At 33.6% G+C, this 27924-nt stretch overlaps 2 protein-coding genes and 1 long non-coding RNA gene across 4 annotated transcripts in view; all 3 read right to left on the bottom strand.

Moving 5' to 3' along the window:
• Positions 1-3451: 3451 nt before the first annotated feature.
• Positions 3452-4222, bottom strand: LOC127702550 (uncharacterized). Its single transcript, XR_007982483.1, has 2 exons — positions 4109-4222; positions 3452-3554 (listed from the first exon to the last, which is right to left on the bottom strand). It is a non-coding gene; the product is annotated as an uncharacterized LOC127702550 (long non-coding RNA).
• Positions 4223-4792: 570 nt separating this feature from the next.
• Positions 4793-19340, bottom strand: LOC127702532 (junctional adhesion molecule-like). Its single transcript, XM_052206773.1, has 5 exons — positions 19264-19340; positions 16388-16458; positions 12827-13141; positions 7699-8013; positions 4793-6077 (listed from the first exon to the last, which is right to left on the bottom strand). The coding sequence occupies exons 2-5, from the start codon at positions 16431-16433 to the stop codon at positions 5707-5709; spliced, it is 1047 nt and encodes a 348-aa protein (XP_052062733.1). The 5' UTR covers positions 16434-16458; positions 19264-19340; the 3' UTR covers positions 4793-5706.
• Positions 19341-24151: 4811 nt separating this feature from the next.
• LOC127702510 (PH domain leucine-rich repeat-containing protein phosphatase 2-like) overlaps positions 24152-27924 on the bottom strand; it is a 48277-nt gene continuing 44504 nt past the window's right edge. For both annotated transcript variants that reach the window (XM_052206724.1, XM_052206723.1), the window contains exon 17: positions 24152-27838. In XM_052206724.1, the coding sequence (XP_052062684.1) occupies positions 25589-27838 (2250 nt within the window). In that variant the 3' untranslated portion in view covers positions 24152-25588. The remainder of the gene's footprint in view (positions 27839-27924) is intronic.

A 27924-nucleotide genomic window follows, 5' to 3' on the forward strand; every position in this document is an offset into this window, starting at 1 on the left:
TTTATGGTTCACTGCAATGGAAATATGATAGTGCGGGTGGTGCATGGTGTGCTATCGACACACCTTCTTGTCTAAAGTATTTATTAAATGATTTATATTGCACTCATTTATCAATAAGTCCAACATGATAAGAATCAATATTTCTTATAGATAGAACTACCTCAGATAAAATAGGTATACTATTTACAAAAGGATGGGAACAAATATTTCAGGGGTCTTATCAATTCGCGAAGCTTTGAATCTAATATTACAGTAGGAATTGCCTTAACGTTTCTTTGCCGGTAGCGTAAAAAATGAGGCGGATAATATCAAAAGGAAATTGAAACTTATTAGTTGAAGAGAGACCAAGAAAATTATTGCAAAACACAACAAAATAGACAAACAATAGTCGACAAAACATTACATACAAAACTAAAGACTACGACACGAGAACGGCACCAAACCCGGAAGTTATCTCAGGGGCAGAGGTAACAGAAGTTTACCGATGTTTAAATCTCATTTATAGATATAAGAAGATGTGGTATGATCCATTAAGAATAAACCAATCAAGGTGAAAAAAAAAGAATCATATGAACTCCAAAGAGGACCGGATCTGTCGACAAATACGTTGAGAATAGGACGTTGATTACATTATAAACGCCAGATTTTAAGATAACTATGAGTATGAAGAGAAGAAAGAAGTTATGCACAACATAACTTCCAAAATATACTACCAAACAGAAAATAAAATTTGATAAAACGGAAATGAAAAATGGGATCTTTAGATAACTTCATTATAGGAGGTGCACAACTTCAATAAGCTCAGTTGCAAGAATCTGGATTTAAAAGTGTGGAAGGAGTTAAGAAATGGGGAAAAAAATAACCATTATTATAGGTGCCCAACTTCAATATATGCTATATTCGTCAACGAGGTTTCAAAGATAAGTAGGAAAAAGATTAAAACAACACTTGATAAAGTTCATGCGTCCGAAGGGCTTTTCTGGATTTGTCATCAGGAAAGCTGATGACGAATATTTTATAGTCAATGATGTATTAACACCGAAACAGATTAAGAGCTATATATTCTTTAACATCATTTACAAAGAATAAAATTTTACAAAATCACAAATCTGTCCTTTCTTTTGGTATTAACATCAAAGAAAACGAAGAAAATCTACCGTCATTATACTGGATACCAAAACTTCACAAAACTCCTTATAAAGAACGATACATAGCTGGATCATCAAGATGTTCAACTAAACATCTTTCTTAAGTGCTGACTACTATTCTTTCTGCAGTAAAAGTTGGCCTTCAAAAATATTGTGATGAGATATGAATATTCAATCAGTGGTGTCAATCAGATGTGGATTCTCAAAAATTCTAAAGATCTACTGCTAAATCTTAGATCACAATCTCTGCAATTTTGCAGCATCCTTAAAACTTTTGATTTTCCTACGCTTTACACTACTGTTCCCCATACTCAATTGAAAGATCGACTTCACTATCTCATTAAATAGAACTTTTTCTATAAAAATGGGAATCGTAGATATAAGTTTCTTGTTTTGGGTTATAATAATTCTTAATTTGTGAAGAACCACGCTGATTCTATCAGAAAATATACTGAAGATGATATTATCAAAATGCTGGACGATATTTTTGGGAGGATTGATATTTCAACAGAAAGTCGGTATTCCAATGGGTACTAATTTTGCACCTCTACTGGCCGATTTGTTTTTGTATTCGTATAAAGCAGAATTCATTCAGAACCTTCTAAAAGAAAAAAAGAAAAAAGCACCATGCGAAATTCTTTAATTTTACTTTTATTTATATTGATGATGTCCAATCATTGAATAACCTTTATATCAGTCAGTACTAACATCTCATATATCCCAGTGAACTTGAAATTAAGGATAGTACTGATACTAGAAGGACTGTTTCATACCTTAATCTTTATCTCAATTTTTACACAGATGGACGACTTCACACTAAAACCTATGACAAACGGGACGATTACCATTTCCCAATTATCAGTTTCCCATTGCTCAGCAGTAACATACCCTCTGTCCCATCGTATGGTGTTTACATATCTCAGTTGATACGTTATGCTTGTGCATGTTCATACTATACGGACTTCAAATACAGGAGTGTGCTCCTTACGCAGAAATTTTGGGTCATTGACTTTTTTACATCCCTTGTTCGATACAGCTGCTAGTGGGCTATCAGTTCCCGAGGGCATCATCAGCTCAGTATTCAGTACTTCGGTACTGACATGATTTATAATAAACATTTCTTAATTGTCCGTTCATACATTTAGAAATTATTAAGACACTTAGGTTTCAACCCCCTCATGCAAAGTTGACCTGAAATAGATTTGGCTATTATTCAAGGCCTTTTTGGTCATTCATATAGATAAAGGCAACAGTAGTATACCGCTGTTCAATAGTCATAAATCGATCAAGCGAACAAAAATCCGGGTTACAAACTAAAACTACATCCTTGGCTTTAAAATATTCGGCTTTGAGCGTTCTTGATGAAGGTAAATCCAGAAAAGCGCTTTAGACGCATAAAATTTATAACGTGCTGTTTTCAATTTTTTTCAGCACTGGATCGATACCTCTGCTGGTGGACTATCCGTCCCCGAGGGTATCATCAACTCAGTAGTCAATGCTTGGGTACTGACATGATTTATAGCAAAATTTTCTAAAAGTGTCCGTTTATGAATTTTTAAATTATTTAGAAACTAAGATTTCAACTTCCTCAGGCAAAGTTAGACTCAGAGGGATTTGGCTATTTTTTTAGGTCCTTTTTGGTTATACAGCTCTTCAACTGTATAGTTCTTGTACATTCTTGGCTTTCAAATATTCGACTTTGAGCGTTCTTGAAAAAGGTAAATCGAGAAAGCGCTTTGGACGCTTATAATTTATAACGTGTTGATTTCTATTTTTACATCACTGGGTCGATACCTCTGCTTGTGGACTATCAGTCCCCGAGGGTATCATCAGCTCAGTAGTCAGTACTTCGGTACTGACATGATTTATAACAAACCTTTATAAAATCGTCCGTTTATAAATTTTGAAAATATAAAGAAATTAAGGTTTTAACTCTCTCAAGGAAAGTTGGCCTAAGAAGGATTTGGCTATATTCATAGATCCTTTTTTTTTTTTTTATATAGCTCTTCAATTGTTCGGTTCTTATCCATCCTTGGCTTTCAAATATTCCACTTTGAGCGTTTCTAATGAAGGAAAATCCAGAAAATCGCTTCGGACCCATCAATTTTATAACATGCTTTTTCGTTTTTTAATGGAAATGAACCGGATGTTATGACTGTATAAAAGCGGTTTTCTGGATTTACCTTTATCAAGAACTCGCAATGTTATGTTCTATCTCGCTACCCTCATCTGATAATAATACTTTTTTTATAGTTTCAAAATAAAACAACTGAAGATATCTTTGCATTGAGAAACACACCAAGGAATTGTGATAAGTTGTATTAAATTGCATTGAAGGTAATAAAACATAACATAATAATATAATAATATAAGTCCAAAACGTCAGCACAATCCTTGAATCACAATCTACAAATACAAGTTTGAGATATTAAAAAAAGAACAAAATTATTTACAAAGTAATATCTATATCTATAAGTCTAAATTGAAAACAAAGTTCAAACCTATGATTGCGTTGGATAAAAACCACAATTTATACATCATAATTACGATAAATAAAATCTGAACACAATTAAAGAACTTACGTTGGTGTTTTCTCGACAATTGGAAAAAGTCGCCAAAATGAATAACTAATAGGTATCCTTAGTTTCTTATTACGCAAAGAAAATGAAAATAGATATTTTAATTAATAAGAAATGTTATTCTCGGTATTGATTTTGTACTTTTTGTCTATCGTTGAAGATTGTATGCTGATTTCTATTTGTTTTTGTTTTGTTTTGTTGTGTAGATTGTTTGCTGTCTCATCGATGTTTAGCACACGTCTGCCTTCTTCGTAATTGAAATGAACTACTGGCAGCTGTTCCATGAATCCCTAAAAAAAACAATTACAGCGTAGGTCGTCGTTCCTATGACAGAATATGTTATACAGTTATACAGAAAGTTACATTATGACGTTAAATTACCTTTTTATTTCCATTTATTTCAGTCAAACGTCTTAAAAATGTTTCGGCAAAACTGTCGTTATTTTTTTATTGGTTAAGCTCAGTGGACATTAAAATATTTCAAATCTTCACATGGTTAAACACATTCATTTGACCTCAGAAAGTAAAAATACCATGCACAACAAATAACAATAATTTGAGGCATTTGCATAGTTTGAATCATTGGTATAGGAGCACATTCATGTTCTGGAAACTTAATTTTAAAATGTATGTAGTGATTAAAACATACTCAGTACTTACCATAAAATAGCCTGTTTCAGAATAATTAGTGCAAAATATTCGTCGTCAATCGTCAAATGAAGTATGAATATGAATTTTGAAAATGATATATACATGTGAAACATATAACAATGAAACACAGAAAACAGAAAAACAGAAAATGCTAAAACAAATATTGCCAAATATGTTGAATATATATGTCATAATATATCATGTGACACATTTATCAATATCTTATTTATGTTTTGATTTATGAACAATAGTTAATAACGTGTAAACATTTAGGGTGCCAGGTTAACTGCTTTCTTTCATCTAGGTTGTATGTTTAAAGTTGTAGCACTAAATCATATACTAAGCCACGAGACCATAATGGCGGAAGGGTGTTCCATATACTCAAAATTCAGTATTTTTGGAAGAACTGTGAAATTTATATATATTTAAGTCAAAGAATTAGCCTACGATACATATATGTTTACATTTGCTGGTTGAAATATACATAATGACACAAGCTGTTTTTACTTTTTGTACGATAGGTATACTACCTTCTTCTTAAGAGAAAGAAGAGATTCATTTGGGAACAGCACAAAAACTTTGTAGAATCGAAGTAATTGGTGTATTTGGCATGACTTTTTGAGCACACATATCTTGGCGTTCTGCCTGTTTTGATTCGGGCGCGAGACTGATGAGTCTAGGCAATATAACCTTATCTCGACTGTTATTTTTTAGTAATACCCCTCTTGAACCTGATATGTCTCTCCTATTACACTGAGAATATACAGAGTTGGTTAAGTTAAACATTCTAAATTTAATTCCCTTATTCGTTCGCTTCAAGACAAGATTGTAAAAGAAATAGAATTCCAATAAAGCTTACAATTTATGTCCTTTTACATATATTCCGACATTGACGCAATATGAACAAGATTTCGTCGTATAAAAAAACTACATGAAAAATACACTAGATAATCAAAATCTGGGATATTTATTTCATGTCTAATTATAGAAAATACTTGATAAACAGAATGGCTTACATAATATGACAGTTGTTATCCATTCGTTTGATGTGTTTGAGCTTTTGATTTTGCCATTTGCTTAGGGACTTTCGGTTTAGAATTTTCCTCGGAGTTCGGTATTTTTGTTATTTAATTTTTTACATTAAGGAAGGAAAAAAGGCAACAGTAGTATACCGCTGTTTTATCATCGGGATCGGGGAAACACTTTACAGAGAACTAAAAGTAATTTATAAAAAAAAATATCGCAAAAAATCAATTACCGTAATTCAACCTGCAATATATTCGTACATCTCATTCTGAATTCAAATTTTGACGTTTTTAATTTTACAGTCATTTGTACGAAGTAACCATACACTTAAGCAAATCATAATGTATAAGTAACTTGCCTATTTGCAGTGTGACCTTTTGCTGCATAATTTGTCCACCAAATCGCATTTCACACCAGTAAAGACCACTATCAGATTGTATCACACCAGAAATTTCAAAATTGTATTCACCCTTCATTTCGTCTACGACAACATTGAATCGTTTGCGGTCGTCAGGGTTTTCCACATTTAAATCCAAGCCTTTTGCAATAATTCCCTGCCAGCGACGCCATCTAACCTTTGTGGCACCACGAGGATACTTGCATGACAAAACAACTTTTTCTCCAATATAAGCATGTTGTGCTTTGTTGGAAAGTACAAATTTATCATCTGTATCTGTAATATAAAATCTAACTTTTGACTGTTATTGACAGTGCTGGTTAGTCTTTACAAGATTTATTGTAAACATTTATGTGTTTTATAGCATTCACAATTTTCTATAAAAAAAAAAAATAAAGCGAATAAATTTCTTATTAAACAATTTTAATCTCTAATTATAATTTTTTACCCTAAATTTGCCAGTGAGTTTGATTACTCTTACAAATGAACATTCTCGGCAAGCAAACGGTCAGCCATCTTAGTGCTGTATAGCATGGACCCATTATGTGTCCCCAAAAATATACAAGAAGGAATTGGTTATTAAAAATCATTGGGCATCATTAACAACAAACAGCGCGTGCCTAGAATAAAAGCAAAAGTTTACAAAATGCTACACAAAAAACTTTAAATTAAGTTGGACGCTGATTTAGCAAATCATGTTACCCTAAAAAGTACAAAATTGGTTCCCATAGTAATGTGGCAAGCAAATATATATAATAAGTCGACTAAAAAATGTAAGCTTTTAAGATGATATCAATACCAAAGGTTTTTCTATCTTAAAAATAACAAAGGCAACTACGTCTGTCATTATTTTTTAACAATAAGTGTGATACATAGATTCATCAGAAATGAAAAGCTTCGTGGAATACATATGTTACACAATATAGTAAATATTGTATGATAGTAACGGGATTCATGTAAATGACAAATATAACCAATCGGACTGATAATTTAAACAAGAGGCGCCGCCAAGAAGCCGGAATCGTTTAATCTTTGTTTTTTTTCTACCCTAGGCATACATTGCCTTGGTGTATTTTGTACAACTGATGATTTTATGTAGACGGAATGCGCGTATAAACGTATTTACACTTTTGGTATTTAGCTGAATTTTTTCTACGAATGACCCAAGATCTGTATCCGAATAACCTTCTGACGTCAAGCAACAATCACTTTTTAATTATGACGTAAAATTTTAAATTGTGATGTCAAATTTTACGGGAACTTGTGTGATTTTAAGTAATGGCGGACATTTGCATACAAGTGTAAATACGTCTATTGGTTAACCAATTTAGGCTTGTATCTTTGATGAGTATTTATAAAACTTGTATTGCTGTCATTTTATAGATTTCAAGAATGATAATAAAAACTCCCCTAAAAATCGTCACCCAAAAGGACATAACACTCTAAGGCTTGCTGTTATACTTTTAAGATAAAATGGGCAAATATTCAAAAAATCATCTTTCAAGGGCAAAACCTCCAATTAAACATCTTCCAAAGGTAGCAAATATGTTGTCAATCCACAAAGAATGCATTTTTACGATGTCAAATACACTACCTATCAAGCAATCAAAATCTAAAAGACTCATATGAGGTGTAGATATAGTAAGTATTGAAGAGGAAAACAAAACGGACTGTGTTAAGGAAGAAATCATTGGGATCAAGATGTAAAAAAACAATTCAAAGTTAAGTAGACGAAAAGAATGAAAAGCAATTGCAAACTTCATTTCCCATCATTCCAACTGTGTAATGTTTTTAGACATTTTAATTCAAACCTTGACATTTTTTTATTTTTCATATTTTTTAATAACTTGTGCGAAATATCAAACCATAAGGCAAAACGTATTTAAGTGTAACTTGCCTATGTACAATGTGACCTTTTGCTGCATAATTTTTCCACCAATTCGCATTTCACACCAGTAAAGACCACTATCAGATTGTTCCACATCAGATATTTTAAGATTGTAGTCACCCTTCTTTCGATCTGCAACAACATTGAATCGTTTGCGGTCGTCAGCATTTTTCAGTTTTAAATTGGAGGCTTTTGCAATAATTCCTTGCCAGCGCCGCCATCTGATTTTTGTGGCACCATGATGATACCTGCATGACAAAACAACTGTTTCTCCAATATGAGTATGTTGTGCTTTGTTTGACAGGACAATTTCACCAAATTTATCTGAAATGTACAATCTAAATTTTTACTTTTATTGATAGTTATTACAGGACAGTGTTTATAAATTCACAGTTTTCTTAAACATTACTATTCCATTAATTTGTCATTAAAAAAATTACAATTTCTGATTATCATTTTTTACCTAAATCTACCAGTTAATGTTGGTCACTTGAAGATATACCGGGTGGTATTTTGTAATAAAAAAAGTAAGGGGAATGAAAAACAAAGTGTGGCTAGAACAAAAAAGTTCACAAAATACTTAACAAAAAACTAAAAAATAAGCTTCACGCTGGGTTCACAGTAATGGACACACCAGAAGAGAAATGAGATGACAAACAAACAAATTAGTTCACAATAAAAATGTAAGCATTCAAGATGATGGTGTTTCCCCTTTCTTAAACATATCAATGACATTTAAGTTGGTCATCTTTTTTTTCAAAATTAGTGTGATTAACAGGCACATCAGAAATGAAAGGCTACGTGGTAGAACTTGGAATATATATATACAATAATATATAATAGATTAGATTTTAAGTAAAGGTTTAAACTTCTGTCCTATCCCATCAAATGTAAATAACTTTCAGCTAGACGAGGACTTAGACCAATTCGCTAGACGTTTACGCTTGAAAGATTTTTTTCTACAATAGGGGCAAGAAACACCTTGAAGAAGCCGGATTAACAGATTCAGATACTGAGGACAATATAGAAGTCACGCCCATCCCAAAATTTAGAAAAAAAAAGTTCATGGAAACCACCAAAAAGTAAAAACGAAAACTTGGAGTCATTTATTAACTACGTGAGGTCTGATATAAAGTCCTGTATAACAAATAAAAGAAATTATAATTTATCCAAGTCAGAAAGCATCGCTTTGAAAGCGTTAAAAGTCAAGAGGATATTGTAAGAAAACCTGCCGACAAAGGGGGCGCTGTGGTTGACATGAATAAAACAGATTACATAGCCGAGGGGAATCATCAACTGTCAAACTCCAATTTTTACAAGCAATTAACCACAGATCCAACACAAACTACCATTCGAAAGATCAACACCATCCTTCAAGAGATGTGCGACCAAAAGCATATCGATAATGACACCTTTGACTATCTTTGACCTCTTGAGAACGAAGCAAAGGCTGGAAGGTTCTATATGTTGCCTAAAATACACAAAACCGGCAATCCAGGTCGACCTATTGTTTCAGCGAATAGTCACCCAACTGAAAAGATATCCGAATTTGTAGACCATCACTTAAGACCTCATGTTAAAGAACTACACTCTTACATTCAGGATACGACAGATTATTTAAAGAAAATGGAAAGCCTTAATCCTCTACCTGACAATACTATACTCGCATCCATGGACGTGTCTTCTTTATATACCAACATTCCACAAGACGAAGGAATAGCAGCGTGTGAAGAGGTATGGAACACTCGTAGTGACAAAATCTTCCAACTGTGTGCCTTGTTACACTTCAGAAACTAGTGCTGGAGAACAACAACTTCTCTTTCAATGACAAACACTATCTCCAGATAGACGGCACTAGTACGGGCACAAAATTGGCCCCGTCATATGCCAACATATTTATGGGCCAACTTGAAAAACGCCTCTTGGCCAGTGCTCCATACTCCTAAAAGTTGCTATCCTAAACACTGCTCCCGGGGTATCCCATTCAGCCAGGCATTGCGAATCAGGAGAATATGCTCAACCAAAAATAAGCAAAATGCTAGACTTGGACAACAACATAAACATCTAGTTGTTCGAGGATACAATAACAACATCATTGATACAGCTTTCGAAAGAGCAAACAACACTAGTCGCCATGAACTTCTGGAGTACAAGGATAAAAATAAAGGATTCAACAGAACACCTCATGTACTCACTTACCATCCTGATTTTAAAAATATGTCATCCATTGTTCAAAAGCATTGGAAAATTGTAGAAAATGACTCCAATTTAAAAAAAAGTATTTTCCTCACCACCAGTTATGGCCTTCAGACCTAAAAACATCCATGACAAATTAGTGACAGCTGTATTAACAAAGCAACCTTATCCACATCCTGGTTGCTACAAACAGTGTAGTAGAAAAAATTGCATATGTTGTAAAGCTGCCAATACAAGCAGTTCTTTCATCAGCTCCTTTACAAAATAAAGTTATACCATCTACTCAAATTACAACTGTAAAACGGAGAACTCAATTTATGTATTAACATGTAACACTTGTGGCATTCAGTATGTGGAAAAAACAATGGATAAATTTAATATTCGGCTAAATAACCATCGTTCATGGTACAAAACCAACAAAAACTGTCCTCTCACAAGACATCTTCGCTCAAAGAAACATCCTTTTGATAATGTTACTTTCCAAATCATAGAGGTCAACAGCGAGTGGGACACTACGGCGAGAAGGAGAAGAGAAAACTTTTGGATCCACCAGCTCCACACCTTAGAACCTGATGGTCTTAATAAAAAAGACGAGAAAAGATACAGGAAAGATAAAGAATAATTTAATACACAGCATCGTCCTTTTTATCCTGTAATATTGGCCAATGGACGTTGCAAACTTCAACCACCTATTTTGTAAATAATCTTGAACTTCATCCAAATTTTGATTTTTTTACAAGACAGCTAAATTTATGTACAATGAGCTGCAAAAGTTTCTTATCGACATCCGATTTCACCTGGATAGATGCACGCTTGATGAAGCTAGTTTGTCTAGCGAAATATTGTCGCGTTGTAAATATTTTAAACATACTAATATTTACATACTCAATAGTGTGTTAAAATTACATTGTTAGGCAATTTACAATTAATAATATATAATATATATAATTCGTCTCAAATTTAGCCCAACAATGTTAGATCTTCAAATTTGCGTTAGCAAATTTTTGTTCTTCCTTCAGCGGGATTTTAACCCTTGCTTTTGTGACATCGTGGCAACACCGCCTGCACCGTGTCCAGTGCCATATATATGTTCAACACTATATTAAGTATTGCATAATAGTAACGTGGTTCATTTATTACATTTGGCCTTTTATTTTTTTGTGATTCGAGCGTCACTGATGAATCTTTTGTAGATGAAAACGCTTGCCTGGAGTACAAAATTATAAGCTTGGTATCTTTAAAAAGTGTTTTTACTTGCTCTCTTCAATGAAAATTGAAACAAGCCTGACTTATATTTGTATTGCGAATCATTTTACTGTTTAATTTTTCTGTAATAACATATTTGTTTAGTTTGGTGGATTGACATTTCAGTAGACATTAAGTATTCGATTGGGTACTTATTGTACACTACTACCGACCGCCTTTACTTGTTTTATACTCGTATGAAGCACAATTCATATTGAACTCCTCAAAGACAAAAAGACAAATTTTTCTTTTTTCTATGCCAGATAAACTGTTGATGTCCTGTCGTTCAATAACTCAAATTTAAATGAGTTCTCACAAACCATATATCCCAGTGAAGATGAGATTAAGGATACTATCGAAAGTAGAAGGTTTGCTCGATATTGACATAGATGGACAACTTCGAACTAGAATCTATGGCATGATCAGGTAGTAACAGTACCTTTATTCTATCATGTGGTGTTTAACATATCTCTGTTAATACGGTACGCTCGTACATGTTCATACTGTACGATCTTCAATGACATGGGTGTGCTCCTTAAAACAAACACTGATCCAACATAGAAATGAAGAAGAACGACTGAAATTGGCACCTCAAGTTTTACGGTCACCATCACGATGTTGGTGACTCAACTCTTTAGCGACATGTTTTCACAATCTGAGATCTTTAGATACAAGCATGGTCGTTTTATCTGTAATTTACCGATTGTAATATTGACTGATTTTAGAATCTCATGGCGGGTGCTGTATGCATAGCAGGAGACCATGTAGTAGACGAGAAGCGTATCTGACAATAAGACTGGCATCTTTAATGGGTATTTAATGCTTTTCAACTATGTATTTGATTTGGTCTTTCAACTGCTTTAATTCGGGCGATAATGATGAGTCTCATAGAGAAGAATCGCACGTCTGGCTTACCAAAAAGTAAAATAAAAAAATACCGATCTCCAAGGAAAATTCATAAAGTAAGTCCTTTATCAAATGGCAAAATCAAAAGTTCATACACATCAAACGAATGGAAAACAACTGTCATATTCCCGACTTGGTACAGGCATTTCCTTATGTAGAAAATGGGGGATTTAACTTGGTTTTATAGCTAGCTAAACCTCTCACATGTATGACAGTTGCATAGAATTCCAAGAGAACAAACATTCATAATAAGGGGTCCAGCAGTCAACACTGTGTTTAAATCTTAATCACTTTAATGGTTAGCCTGATAATTTGATCAGATTTCATAGATTTGTGCTGATCATTTTACAGATTTCGAGGATCGGCGGGAAAAAAAACCCCTATAAAAATTGTGATGAAGGACCATTACTCATGAAAGGGGTCCATAAATCATTTCTTTCATGTAGGCATTGTAGTATTTTTTAACCGATTTTTTTGCTGTTTTTAGATTCTGTCTTTCTCATGTTTCTGTAATTGTTTTCAAGATAATAGGCTCATGTCTTCTAAAAGTAGCAGATACGTTATCAATAAAACAAAATTAAACATCTTGATGATGTCAAATACACAAGCTATCAACCAATCAAAATCCTGGATACTTAAATACGGTTTAATGGTATGGTAATAAATTTTAGATATTAGCACCGAACTGCTATACTGTTGTTCGTTTGAAGTAAAGCGTACTTTTGTCTTTATTTTAATCTGTACGAAGAACCATACCATAATGCATTACATATTTTTAAGTTGAACTTGCCTATGTATAATGTGACCCTTTGCTGCGTTATATCTCCTCCTATTTGCATTTCACACCAGTAAAGACCACTATCAGGTTGTATCACATCAGATATTTCAAGATTGTATTCACCCTTCATTTGGTTTGCGACAACATTGAATCGCTTCATGTCGTCAGTTTGTGTCAATTCTAAATCCGAGGATTTTGCAATAATTCCCTGCCAGCTTCGCCATCTGATTTTTGTGGCACCGTGGGGATACTTGCATGACAAAACTACTGTTTTCCCAATATGAGTATGTTGTGCTTTGTTGGACAGGACAATTTCACCAAATGTATCTTGAAAAAAAATCAAAATTTTTTATTTTATCGACTGTGCTGGCTAGGCGATAAAAAATTTCTTTAAAACATTTCAGTCTTTTATAAACTTCAAAGTGTTGTAAAAAAATTCTAGTTTAAACATTTGTCATTGAAATTTCTGAGTATCATTTTAATCATTAATTTATCAGTAACTTTGATTACTCCTAGATATCAACATTTTTAGTTAAAAACCATCATCCACCTTACATATATATAATTAGTGCTGTGAAGCCTGTCCCCATTCTTGGTCTCAAAAAAGAAAATATACCAGAAGGAATTTGGTTATCAAAAATCGTTTGGTGAACTACAGACGATAGTTGGCTTGAATATAAACCAAAGATCAAAAACAATGCTACACAAAAAAAAAAAAAAAAAAATTCAGCTGGACGCTTTGTTAGCATTACATGAACTGCCATAAGAGTAACATAAACTGTTATCACAGAGATATATCTCGCTTTTTTGTAATTTTGCTTATGCAAATGTTGAAATTAAAATGGCAATACTTAACAAGTTAGGCTAATATTCAAAGTAAATGAACCATGACTGAGGTACATGGCTAAACCATCTCCATGTAAATGAGATGCGCCAATGCTAATACAACTGCATACCAAATATCATTGACTTATTAGAAGTTGTTCCCTTTAAACAAACCTAAACACAAACATTAACTTGTAAACTATGTAAAAGTTTCAAAGTCAATGAACCGTGAAGAGGGGTGGAGCTATATAATCTCCATGGAAACGATACTTACAAATTCCACTAATTTGCATACCAAATATCATTGACCTAACATTAGCAGTTCATCTTAAACTGATTTTATCACAAACTAATACATGTAAACTAAGCAAAAGTTTCAAAATCAATAAGCCATGACTGAGGGGATGGGGCCAAATATTCTCCATGAAAATGAGATGTGCTAATGTTTATTCAACTGAATACCAATCAACATTGGCCTACCACTAATGGTTCCCCTTGACCTGACCTAATCACAAACTAATACATGTTAACTAAGCAAAATTTTCAAAATCAATAGACCATGACTAAGGGAGCTGAGCCAAGTAATCTCCATGGAAATGAGATGTGCCAATGCTTATACAACTGCATACTAAATATCATTGACCTACCACTAATGGTTCCTCATAAACTGACCTAATCACAAACTAATACATGTAAAATAAGCAAAAGTTTAAAGTCAATAGACCATGACTGAGGGGGCAGGGCCAAATAATCTCCATGGAACTGAGATGTGCCAATGCTAATACAACTGTATACCAAATATCATTGACCTACAACTTGTGGTTCACCACAAACTAGACCTAATCACAAACAAATACATTGTTGACGACGCCACCGCCGCCGCCGCCGTCGCCGCCGTCGTCACCGAATTCGGAAACAGCATACCTATGTCTCGCTTTTTGACTCCGTCAAGCGAGACAAAAATTAGTTCCGTAGATATGCAGAAAGCAAACATAAAAAATAAGTTCACAGTAAAAATGTAAGCATTGAAGATGAGGTCAATTTCAAAGGTTTTTTTTCTTTTTGTTCTTAACCATAACAAAGGCATCTACGTTTGTCATTATTTTTTCGTGTAATGCACAGTTTCATCAGAAATGAAAGGCTACGTGGTAGTACTTGAAATGTATAATATATATATATATATAAATATGTTAGACACTATAAAAAGTATAGCATGATAGTAACGTGATTTTTTTAATCGATCTCGTCAATGGCAATTTAACCAACTTGACCTATAATTTAAACTAGAGGCTCAAAGGAGCCTTATTCAGTAATCTGATAAAAATTTTACATAAAAATCAGGAAATTTTGTAACGCTGATACTTTTTTTCTGTTTAAAGTTTCTATCTATCCATGATACTCTTCTAAATATAAAATGTTGAATGAAGAAAGTGTGATAAGGCCACTTTTTGGCACCTTGAGTTCGAGAATCAAAAAGTATTATAAACCTACCAAATAACATACTTCAGAAGTTCATAGTACATAAGTCTGTCGGACATTACTATCTACAATTTGGAATTTAGTCTTAAACATATTGGCATTAGGGCTTCAAACTTCTTAATATAGTGCAAAAACTCCCAAGTCAGGAGCCTGTAATTCAGTGGTTGACGTTTGTTGCTGTATATCATATTTGTTTTTCGTTCATTATTTTGTACATAAATCACACCGTTAGTTTTCTCGTTTGAATTGTTTTACATTTGTCATTTTGGGGCCTTTTATAGCTGAATTTGCGGTATGAGTTTTACTCATTGTTGAAGGCTGTGCGTTGACCTATAGTTGTTAATTTCTGTGTCATTTGGTCTCTTGTGGAGAGGTGTCTCATTGGCAATCATACCACATCTTCCTATTTTTATAACTATGAGATCTTGCCATTAATATAGATATGAGCAAGAGCTTTACCCAAAAAGATATTTTGCATCAAAATCTATTTTACAAAGAATTTAATGTGTGTAAAATATCTTTTTGTGCAAAGCTCTTGCTCATTTAAATTTTGACTAAAATTTTGCGTGAAATGACCATTCTAGGTCAAATATGTAATTTTCGACATATTTATGGCGTTATAGTGAGATCACAAATGAACTTTCAGTACTATTTATTCCAAGATTAAAGCAACTGGTTCATATATCAATTAAACTTACATAATTTTGGAAGGATTGAATACGTTTACTATTTTTGAAATTTCAAAGCTAAAAATTGCTCTTATCATACCTCCTCCTTTGTTTTTTTTTTTTAAAGTCATTTTAAGGTCATTAACTTTTATACAAAGTTGATTAATGGTTAATATCAGTTCGGATCTTGTATTTCTGACTTTTTTATTTTTTATTTTTGTTGTTGCTGATAACAATTCCGTTTATTGAAGTTTTTAAAATAATAGACAAAAACGATAAAATTCCTCAAAAAGAGTCAATAAAACGCGTTAAATCTCATTATGACCTCAAGCAACTGTCTACAGACCACCACACAGAAAACTAAAGACTGAGCAACAAGAACCTAAGCAATAACCACGGGCGAACTCAGATTTTTCGAAAGAGTCCAATGGGAACACACGCTCAAACATGGACACATGTGTTAACAAAAATAATTTGATGAATCTATGATTAAATTTAAAACGATTGACACATTTGTTTTCACCATGCTGTTAAAAATGATATGTGACTGTCTAACTGCTTTTGCGATATCAGTATATCCAAGACATGCGTAAGTTCTTACCTTCTGCCAATACGATATGAATAACAATCAACAGCAAGAACCTCATTTTATCGGATATTCTTGTACATTCTCTGAAAATGAAAAATAAATCTATAATTTTTTCGCTATTGGCACTCGTCAAGATAGAAAATCATCGCTAGAAACTAAAGGAGCACGTGCTGTTGTCAATGAAAACGTCAACGAAGTCATAGGCAAAATAGCGATAAACAGATTATCAAAGGTCTTTCAAACTCGGGGATGTTCCTAGGGGCACATCTCATCTTAGACAGTCCTTCGATCAGATTTGAAAACCATCGACAATCTATAAATGTCTACAATATCTTTAAATGTTAAAAGTAGTGATAGGTTTAACTAAAGCTTGATAAAAATATATCAACCTTCAATTTCTGCCTTTTTGTATAAATCTGTGAAATTTGATTCAGCTGAAATAAAGAAGTAGCAAATCAACTTATTCCATTTTCTGTCACGTTATGGCCTTCAGCAATAATCAAAACCCAAACCATCTTTTAAGCTAAAGACAATAAACAGAAACAATCATGGAAGACAAAACCATCAACAACCACTGGATTTTAGGGTCAGGTCTTGCGAAAGAGTAAAATGCCAAAAATACCGAACACCAAAGGAAAATTCAAAACGGAAAGTCCTTCATCAAATGGCAAAATCAGCGACAGACACATCGAGAAATGTGAAGGTTCTGCTTGTGAGCCCTCAACCCTTGTAACAGAAATAACCAAATTAACTTTTTAAAAATCATTTGAAAAGGAACTGAGATCGATACTGAGCACAAACAATGTCTAACAAAGTGACAAAAGAATTCGCAGATACTGAAATCTAGTTCAAAGTCGACATATATGTTTAACCCCGCCGCATTTTTGCGCCTGTCCCAAGTCAGGAGCCTCTAGCCTTTATTAGTCTTGTATCATTTTTAATTTTAGTTTCTTGTGTATAATTTGGAGTTTAGTATGACGTCCATTATCACTGAACTAGTATACATATTTGTTATGGGGCCAGCTGAAGGACGCCTCCGGGTGCGAGAGTTTCTCGCTGCATTGAAGACCCATTGGTGGCCTTCGGCTGTTGTCCGTGTTAGGCGCAACTTTTTGGAAGTTTTGGTCCTCGGTGCTCTTCAGCTTTGTACTTGATTTGGCTTTCAAACTTTTTTCATCTGAGCGTCACTGGTTGGTCTTGTGTGAACGAGACGTACGTCTGGCGTATTGAATTTTTAAGCCTAGTACCTTTTGTTAGCTATTATTCGTGTGTTTCTTTGTCCTATATGTTCTCCCATTTATTTGTATTGTGGTCCTGTCATGTGATGTTGTCGTTTTGGTGTTGTGTTTGACGTTGACATAAAAGCGGGAGGTTCGGCATGCCACAAAACCAGGTTCAACCCACCATTTTTTTCTTAAAATGTCCTGTACCAAGTCAGGAAAATGGCCATTGTTATATTATAGTTCGTTTCTGTGTGTGTTACATTTTAATGTTGTGTTTTGTTGTGTCGTTGTTCTCCTCTTATATTTGATGCGTTTACCTCAGTTTTAGTTTGTAACCCGGATTTGTTTTTATCTCTATCGATTTATGAGTTTTCGAACAGCGGTATACTACTGTTGCCTTTATCTATGGTCGGGTTGTTGTCTCTTTGACACATTCCTCATTTCCATTCTCAATTTTATATACATAAACCATGTTTTCCAAGATATATCAATCATGTTGTCTCACTGATGTGAACCCAAAATCTATCGTATTATAGAAAATGACGTGATGACTCCTGTGAACATTAATTCTATACAAAATATCTATATCTCTGGCTTTTATATTCCAATTGTCAGCAAAATATTACTTCCACACAACAAGTATAAGTTATGAAAAAACAAATTGAATACAGTAAAAGGAACAATAATAAATGAAGTCATGGAGAAAATACCAAAGTTGTTAAACTTGCAGTTAAGGATGTCCGGTTAGGATGACATGTCATTCTGTGGGCTGCTCACTTTTGGAATAGCACAATCCGACTCATCGTGTCAGTTTTAGTACAACACAGAGTATATTCAGGGTATAAATATATGATATTAAAATGTTATACAAAGGTCCTTTATATGCATCGCACTTGACTACGATACTCAAAAAAAAAAGAAATCAGGACAGTCTTGCTCACATTGTAACTTAAATTGCCCGCAAAAAAATCAGTTTTCAAATTGTATTAAGCCGTGAGTTAAAGTTCATTGACTCATGACGACAAAAGAAAAAAACAAAATCAACGGTAACAGTGTGTTAATGCATATATCCATTTAACTGTACTGATGATTTGAATTAGATTGAAGTGATATTCATAATTAATGACCAAATGTAAGGAAGGACTCAATTTTTTCAATAAACGTCATATAACATAAGAGCTTTAAAGTTAGTTCGATAGCATCCTTTGTTGTTATATCAAACTCCTTTTTTAAAGGAACTAGTATTGTAGATACTAGTTACCAGGGGAAATCCCTTTTTAACAAGCACCGTGTGCCAGAACTAACTAACAAATGTGATATTTTGTACCCATAGTTCAATATATTTTGATGATACATTTATTGAAATGCAGTTTTTTAAGAAATCAGTTTCTTGTAGTTTGGCAAATAGAAAAGATTTTTTTCCATTTAATCGTCTTATTTCTTAACTACGAGCATTGATTCTAGACTTAAATGACGAGTGGTGCAGGCAAAGCAGAAGATCCTAACCTTTGACGCACCAGGGCTTACCCCTGAGACAATTCACACTGCTATTACTCACATAGTTGTCTAATTCGACCTATATCTTATCTTAACGTCAGTATAATAATTGATATTATAATTTATCTATTCATTTTTAAAATGTGAAAAAAAAAAAAAATTACAAACCTTATAATGATTTGAAAATGTCCCACTTTAGTAATTTATATGATGTGATTAATAGTTTCCTTGTGTCGTGTATTCAATATCGTATTCAATATAGTGTATTCAGTGAAACAATTGATAGTATGGTGTTCAACAGGAAAAGAATATTCAATTGATAGTTTACGGAAATATAAACTTTTGAATATTAATAAAAAAACATCATTAGCGCCTGGGACTATTAAACTAGTATAACGCTCGTAATTATTTTTACGAAAAGCCGCTTTTTCGGGAATTTGGTTTTGTTTTCATTTTGGGTTCAGAAAATGCGGAAATTCCTAAAACGGTTTCTAACTTCGAAATCTTGTTAAGTCATACCAATCTGAAAGAAAAACTTCAACAATGAAAAAGAGGCAGAGGATACCAAAAGGGCAATTACAATCCATCTGTCGAAGGAAACCCGACAACACCATGGCAAAAAACTAGAAAAACTACGAAAAGACCAACAAACGTTTACAAAACACTATAGAAACCTAAAGATTGGTTAACACGAATCCCATCAAAAATCGGAGGTGATTTCAGGCAGGAAAGCTCATGGTTAATACACATTCGGCGTTTGTTTTTGTAGCAGTTCAGTGTTTCTGTTGTTCCGTTTTGTTTCCTCTTATAGTTGATGTTTCCCTCAGTTTTGGTTTGTGACCCGGATTTGTTTCATTTAAAATCGATTTATGACTATTAAACAGCGGTATACTACTATTGCCTTTAATTATCATCATACTGTAATTGAGGAAAAGAGGACGAGATTGAGACTACGATAATGGGAACGTGATCATCTATCACACAGATATTCATTAACGGTCAACCAACTCATGATGGTGACCGTAAAACGTTCAAAGGGATGCTTCCAATTCTACAAGGAACCCTTGGTTCAACAGCTTCCTGGTAGAGCAAATCCTCTATTCAGGAACGCAAGCTCTGGAATATCCTATAAACTCGGAGATACATACGCAATATAGTGGGGCGGCTTAGTACCGAAATTTGACAAAATCATGCAAATAGTGATGCAAGCATAGGAATTGGCACATACGTTTTAGGGTGTACTTTAGCATATTAGAGGGGTAGCCAACATATTTTTGAATTTTTTCTCGGCGGGCATCTTGAATTTAAAATTGGCATCATTCATGCTCAATGGAGATTGAAAACAGATCCACACCTTACTATGCAAAAGTAAAATAACAAAAATACCAAACTCCAAAGAAATTCAACACGGAAAGTCATTTAACAAATGGCAAAATCAAAAGCTCAAAAGCTCAAACACATCAAACGAATAGAGAACAACTGTCATATTCCTAACACGGTAAAGGCATTTCCTTATGTTGAAAATGGTGGATTAAACCTGGTTTCATAGCTAGCTAAACGTCTCACGTGTATGATAATACGTCAAATGCAAGCATGTCTGGGTAGTTCCTATATAGAAATGTAAAATTCACAATTGGAAAGCTAAACTGATCTCTTTTGTCGTAAATTTAGGTTTACCGACCGTCCATGCCAGCTTATAGATATAAGTTAAGATAAACGGCAGAGCTCATTGTATCTCATTCTGTGGTATCCTTTATTTCAAGTGTGATGCGTTAAAAATAGTCGTCAGATTCAGTAGATGATTTAAGTCAGATTGGCATTTTTGTAGAAATTGACATTCTGAGCATTTTCTTTCTGTGTCTATAAAAGTTTTCAAGATAATAGACAATAATTATTACTTCTATTTAACTCTCAAGTTCTTTTAAAGTAACATTGGTAATTTTAATTGATTGATGAAGGTAAATCCAGAAAAAGCGCTTCTGACGCATGAAATTTATAGTGTTATTTCAATATTTTTGTTGGAACACAACGAACAAATCTGAAACTAAACACTACAAATATATTAGTGAGCAAGTTTGGTTCCAAATTGACTGGTGGTTTCAAATAAGATTAATGACAGTTTACAGCTGAACGGCGGACAGATTGATTTCAAGTCAATATAAAATATCATACTGGTGTTAGGGCTAGGTCAGCTGATAGGTCTATAAACGACTGTCTTAGCTTGGATCATCAGGATAGACATAGATAACTTGATATGACGCTGCCACTCAGTGGCAATATCACAACACTAAGATATGCCTTTAATGTTTTTTGGGACAGTGAACTATTCTTCAAGATTCCCTCCCCACTTGGTTCTCTACGAAAAGAAAATTCTTTCAGGAGAGGTCATCCAACATAACTCCAAAAAAAACACCACAATAGAACCATATCAGCACAATTATACCGCCAAACTTCGAACAGAGACACATATGTCTCTGCTTTAAATTAAAAAAGCAAAGGTCTTTTTTGTTTTGTTTTCGGTAACACTTGAGGCCATGTTTCGCCATAGTTAGTGTTTTCATAAATAATTGTAAATAGGAAACAGATATCATTTCTCTAAATTCTGGTAGTAAATAATCATTTGCAAGATTTTTCTGTAATATTTCTTTCTTTTTTTTAAACGTAACTGTCGTGCACAGAACTTTTTTTAACTTCGACAATTAATTTCTTGGAAACCACCATAAATGCTTCGTTTATCCAGTTTGGTCAAACTTACTTCTAACAAGATTTTCGGATTTTTTTATCATTATTTATGCCAAATGGTCTTTTCCAGTTATAATGGCAGCAATGTTTGATGTTCCTTTAGGTCTTCAGTCATATTTTTACACAGGGTTCGAAATCAAAATGGCAATATTTAAACATGTGAACTATGTATAAAACTCAGTCAATGAACAATGACCAAAGGTGCAGGTCAAAATAACCTCATGGATATAAGAAATGTCAATGCTTATAAAACTGCATCCAAATACCGTTGACTTATCAATAGTATTAAAACATTTGACTTTTATACACTTTACACAAGTATTCCCCATTCCAAACTAAAAGACAAATTGAAAGAGTTGGTATTACTTTGTTTCATTTAAAAGAATGGCGAACGTAGATACAAGTATCTTGTCTTGGGGAGGGATAAATCATACTTTGTAAAGAATCACTCTGATTCAAACAAAAAATTCTCTGAAACTGACATTATCAAGATGCTTGATTTCTTGATTGACAACATATTTGTTACGTTTGGAGGACGTGTTTTTCAACAGACTGTCAGAATTCCAATGGGAACCAATTGTGCCCCTCTTCTTGCCGACTTGTTTCTTTATTATTATGAGGCTGACTTCATACAGGAACCTCTTAGGAAAAAAAATAAGAAGTTAGCAATATCCTTTAACTCTACGTTCCGCTATATAGATGATGTTCTCTCACTAGATAATACAAAATTTGGTGACTATGTTGAACGAATCTATCCAATCGAAGTAGAGATAAAGGATACTACAGATACAGTTAAGTCTGCCTCATATCTAAACTTACATCTAGAAATTGACAATGAGGGTCGGTTGAAAACAAACCTTTACCACAAAAGAGATGATTTCAGCTTCCCAATTGTGAACTTTCCATTTCTATGTAGCAACATTCCAGCAGCGCCTGCATACGGAGTATATAACTCCCAATTGATACGATATTCCCGGGCTTGTGTTTCCTATCACGATTTCCTTGATAGAGGATTGCTGCTCACAAGGAAGATATTAAACCAAGAGTTCCAAATGGTGAAGTTGAAATCATCCCTTCGTAAATTTTACGGACGCCATCACGAGTTGGTTGACCGTTATGGAATAACCGTTTCAAAGATGATATCGGATATGTTCCTTATGTCGTAACTACAATACCCTCCCTTTTCACGAATGTGACTTACCGAATTAGACTATTTACCGGATTTGTAATAACATAAGCAACACGACGGGTGCCACATGTGGAGCAGGATCTGCTTACCCTTCCGGAGCACCTGAGATCACCCCCAGTTTTGTGTGGGGTTCGTGTTGCTTAGTCTTTGGTTTTCTATGTTGTGTCATCTGCACTACTATTTGTCTGTTTGTCTTTTTATTTTTGGCCATGGCGATGTCAGTTTGTTTTCGACCTATGAGTTTGACTGTCCCTCTGGTATCTTTCGTCCCTCTTTTATCAAATGTGGTTCCCATTAAACTAACATAAACACAAACTTTAACTTGTAAAGTAAGCAAAAGTATCAAAGTCAATGAATCAATATCAAGGGGCGTGGCCTTATAATTTGTAAATGCTTATAAAACTGTATACCTGTATACTGTAAATGAGATGTGCCAATGCTAATACAATTGCATACAAAATATCAATGAACTACCATTAAGTTACCCTTAAACTGACCTAATCACAAACTAATAAATGTAAACTAAGCAAGTTTCAAAGTCAATAGAACATGACTTAGGGGGTGGGCCAAATAATCTCCATGGAAATGAGATGTTCCAACACTGATACAACTGCATAAGAAATATCATTGGCCTACCACTAGAGGTTTCCCACATAAACTGACTTAATCATAAACTAATACATTGTTGACACTGCAAGTGTTCGTCTAAGAAAGACAACAATCTGGTTCAATTCAACATTTTTCAGGAGTTTTATTTGATTTTTTACATTCTTTCTTTCAGTAATGTGGTTGCCATCTAATTTAACAATTGGGGTCATCTTCAGTCTCTCTCAAAAAGAATTGTGTATCATATCCTCAAATATGATAAACAGATGAGGGGTGAATGTCATTGAGACATTAACCTGACAACACAATTAACAAAAAGACCCCTAATGGAAAATTACAGTTTCAACAATAGACTGGTGTTATGTTTTTTCTTAATTACTCAGTCTTAATTGAATTAATTCTACAGAGAATGTCAAAACTCTGTCATCCAAATAAATTCTCAAAATAACAAAAAACAATAAGATATGACATTAGAAGACAACCACAGATATGGATGATTGGGTAAGAAATAAGATTCTGTGTCATAAAAATTGTATTTATTGCAGAATAATTTAAAATACACAGTACGTTTTATTCAGATCATTACCATCTAGCTCAAACATACACAACATTCAAATTACATGACATGTCATTCTGAACAATGTTACATAGATTTCTGACATTGGTTGACTGTTTTTCATAATGCTCAGCAAGGTAGTTCTTAAATCTAAACCATAAACAGATATAATTTTCTCACTCAAGTTACTGATAATTTCAGATGGTGGTATTGGTAGCTAGTTAATTTTGACATACCCTTATATAGAAAGCTTAAATGAAAACAGTGGTGTTTTGTTGTATTTTGTCCAATTCTATAAAAGGGGTTTACACAAGATAAATGGAAGATCATATGAGACAGACAATTTTCCCCTCTGTTTGCTAATGTGTTCCCATATTTCTCTTCCCTCTATAGCACACATTATTACCAACTATCACTACAAAATATGTAATAAGTTATAAAGATCAAAATCTGCTGTACACAATTGCTAAATACATTGTGTTGCAATGGCAATTTGTACAGCAGACAAGAATATGATGTACATGTTAGCAAAAACAATTGTTTCTAACACATGCTCTGTTGTATCTGCTCTAATGAAAGATGGTAATAGTGTGTGTACTTTTAAATCTCATATTTTAACATGTTTCTCAAAGTTTTCAAGTTGAAAATTTAAAACTTAATTATCTTGAGTGAAAAAATGTTGTAACCAACTTGCAACAAAAGGAAATATATATATATATATATGTATGGACAAGTTAAATTTGAAATTAAAGCATGAAAATCATTTCAATTATAAAATTCATATTTTCATAGCTCATTATATTGTTCTTCAACAGTTACAGATATAAAATAATGGTTGGTTGTTAAAATTTAAACAAAAAGATGTATTAATAAAAATTCACAGTATTTAGAACAGTTATTATAATGTTGTGCTGTTTTTACTGTTTCTAAAGCCAGATATATTTAATTTCCATCTAATAATAAAACCTAACATCATTAATATCTCCAAAAATAAAAGAATAAACCAAAACTGGAAGTTAAACAGAAAACATTGACAAAAATTTATTAATTTTAAAAATGAAAATTCATGAAATTCATGAAAACTTTAAGTAAACTTAACAATGCATGGTCAATAATATAAGAATCCAATTTAGTAATAACAAATATGTAAAATTAAAGTTTTGAAAAGTAATCATATCAGTTAATTCAAAATGAAGGTAAAACAAATCTTTCTACATGAGAAAGAACAAATGCTTGATAAAATAACTGTATAGTGTAGAAAATACATAACATCAAGTTTGATTTTGTAAAAAAACAAATCGGACTAGATTTAACACTAATCATCAAAACATTAAATTAATAAATTTGTATGTTTTGTTTTAATATAAAGATACACTGTCAATTTCAAACAATATTCTGCCCTATAAATAAGTCACTGTTATGCTTTGCTGACTAATTGATCGACCAATCAATGATTCTAAACTTCGAGATCTTGTCAATGGTTTTGGTGTCGTCTGCAATGGAGCTTCTGTCTTTGATTTTGAACTACCAATCAGATGATATATACCCTCTAAACTTGATATAGAGTTTGCATTATAGTCTGTTTCGACTTTGTACATTTTCTGTTTTAGATGCTTTGGTTTTTGTTTTGGAGATAAGGGGAGAACTGCAATGGTGTTAACATGTTTAGGTACTGGCATGTCATCTGTCACATGTGACTTTTGATTGGCATTTATCGTATCAATATATCTCTGAGTCATTTCCTTCACGTTCACTGGAGAATGTGGTAGCTCTAAAGAACCACGGTTGCTAATGTTACCATCAGCTAAGTTCTGATTGTCATGATGCTTTTGTGAGTCAAATTGCTGAACATCTTCATAAACCCCACATGACATGTGAATAGAGTTCTGACTGTTTTTAAGTATTGCAGGTATCCCACTAGTTGCCCTAATATTGGTCACATCAGAATCAGAACGTTCTAATATCTGTGGTATAGCCACAGGTGCAGGAGGAGCTCTGTGTTTTTTCTCACTGAAGTTTTTGACTTGTTTGTAACCACTAACAACAGAAGTATCACAGATATCAGTCATTTCACCTTGTTCTGTTGGTCCATTTAAAAGATTTTTAACTCTATTTGGAGGTGAACGATGTGTTGTTTGAGGTAATTTTTGTGTCACAGGAGGTGATCTCTTGACTTTGACCCCCTGACTTCTTGAATTATAGTCATGGTCAAAATCGTGTACTTGAACAACTTGATCTCCAATATTTTCTCTGTGTTGATGTTGAAGTCTGTGTGCATTGATTTCAGGTGAGTAGTTTCCCTTTTTCGTCACAGAGATATCCTGCTTTCCATTTAGCACATGTCTGTCATTTTGTGAATGAATACTTGAATTTTCTATTGCTGCTGTAGTTTTAGTTTCTTTCTGAACTGAAGTTTTGTCTTTCTTGGAATGTTTTGATTTTTGTTTTGTTTTCAATAAAGGGGAATTTTGTGGAACAGCTTCCATTTGCAGCAAAACTTGATCATTATGTAAGTGGGGGTTCCCTTGATATGATGGATTGGGTTCAGGCTCAGAGCCTCCAATACTATGAGCAGACGGTGCAGGCTCTTGGCTATGAATCAAAACTTCAATGCTGTGGGAAGATGTTTTAAGACCTCCACTAAAATCTTTCCTCATTGGATTAGCAGGCACAGACTGTGTCGAGTTTAAACTGTCTGTACTCTGTCGAGTTGCTCTCACCATTTGCATCTGATGGAACAATATGGCATCTCTATCAATGTTCATTGGATAATTGTATTCTTTCTGGAATTCTATAGATTGAACAGAAGCTGATGGATTAATAAGAGGACTGGATCCCAGGAAATTGTTTTTAGATCCTTTACAATTTTTGGGGAGTAACAGGTCCTTATCGCTATCACTAATTTCCCAATTATTGTCAATATCGTCTTCCAATTCATCAACGAACATGAAACTTTGACCTTCACCTCTTTCTAAGAAGGCATGTTGTAACTCTTTGTTTTTAATTTCTTCTGTTAGTCTCTTTTGCAGTAATTCCTCCCAGTTATCAGAAAAATCACCATTTTGTCCGCTCCCATCATTTTGATTAATTGACTCATTCTGATCCCTAACATCTTTCAGACTAACATATTCCCCACCTTCATCACTGAAAACTGATGAAGCCTGAACTCGTGTTCTATGTCGATCTTTTAATTTCACTATTTCCATGGGAACAACTTCTTCCTCTTCCATCATTTCAGAACGCCTTTTCCTTTTCTCCATTTCTCGCTTCAAATCTCTGCTTTTAAGTTGGGATAATAAGTTTTGTTCTGCTTCAAACTGTGTCTGCAGTATATCCTTCATTCTATGTCTTTCTTTATTTGATAATAATAACCTTACAACTAAAACACCAATACTTTCTTTTGACCCATATCCTTGAGCGAGGTCCTGAAGCTTTTTAGCACCTAAAACTGGATCAGGTATGTTGATGACTTGATTGACAGCCTCCTGATAGGACACATATTTCCAAAGACCATGATTAGCAATGATGAGGACTTGATCCTCGGGTCTAAGATTGATACTGGTCACGTGAGGTTCTGGGACAACATGAGGGAACAGAAAGCTACATCCAAGTAGTCGAGAATTACATGTAACACCACTGACATGACCATCCTGAAATAAATAAAATAATTGTAACTTGTGATGAACCAAATTAAATAAGCTGGTTTTCATTAAATTTTATTTTCAAATCAGAATGA

This window comes from Mytilus californianus, unplaced genomic scaffold (assembly GCF_021869535.1).
Source record: "Mytilus californianus isolate M0D057914Y unplaced genomic scaffold, xbMytCali1.0.p SCAF_5, whole genome shotgun sequence".
NCBI classification, from domain to species: domain Eukaryota; kingdom Metazoa; phylum Mollusca; class Bivalvia; order Mytilida; family Mytilidae; genus Mytilus; species Mytilus californianus.

Coding starts and splice junctions, on each gene's coding strand:
- LOC127702532 (XM_052206773.1), bottom strand. CDS start 16,433: ATGAGGTTCTTGCTGTTGATTGTTATTCATATCGTATTGGCAGAAG. Junction 8,014..12,826: donor AAGGGTCACATTATACATAG/GCAAGTTCAACT, acceptor TGTACATTTCAG/ATAAATTTGGTGAAATTGTC. Junction 6,078..7,698: donor AAAGGTCACATTGTACATAG/GCAAGTTACACT, acceptor TTTATATTACAG/ATACAGATGATAAATTTGTA.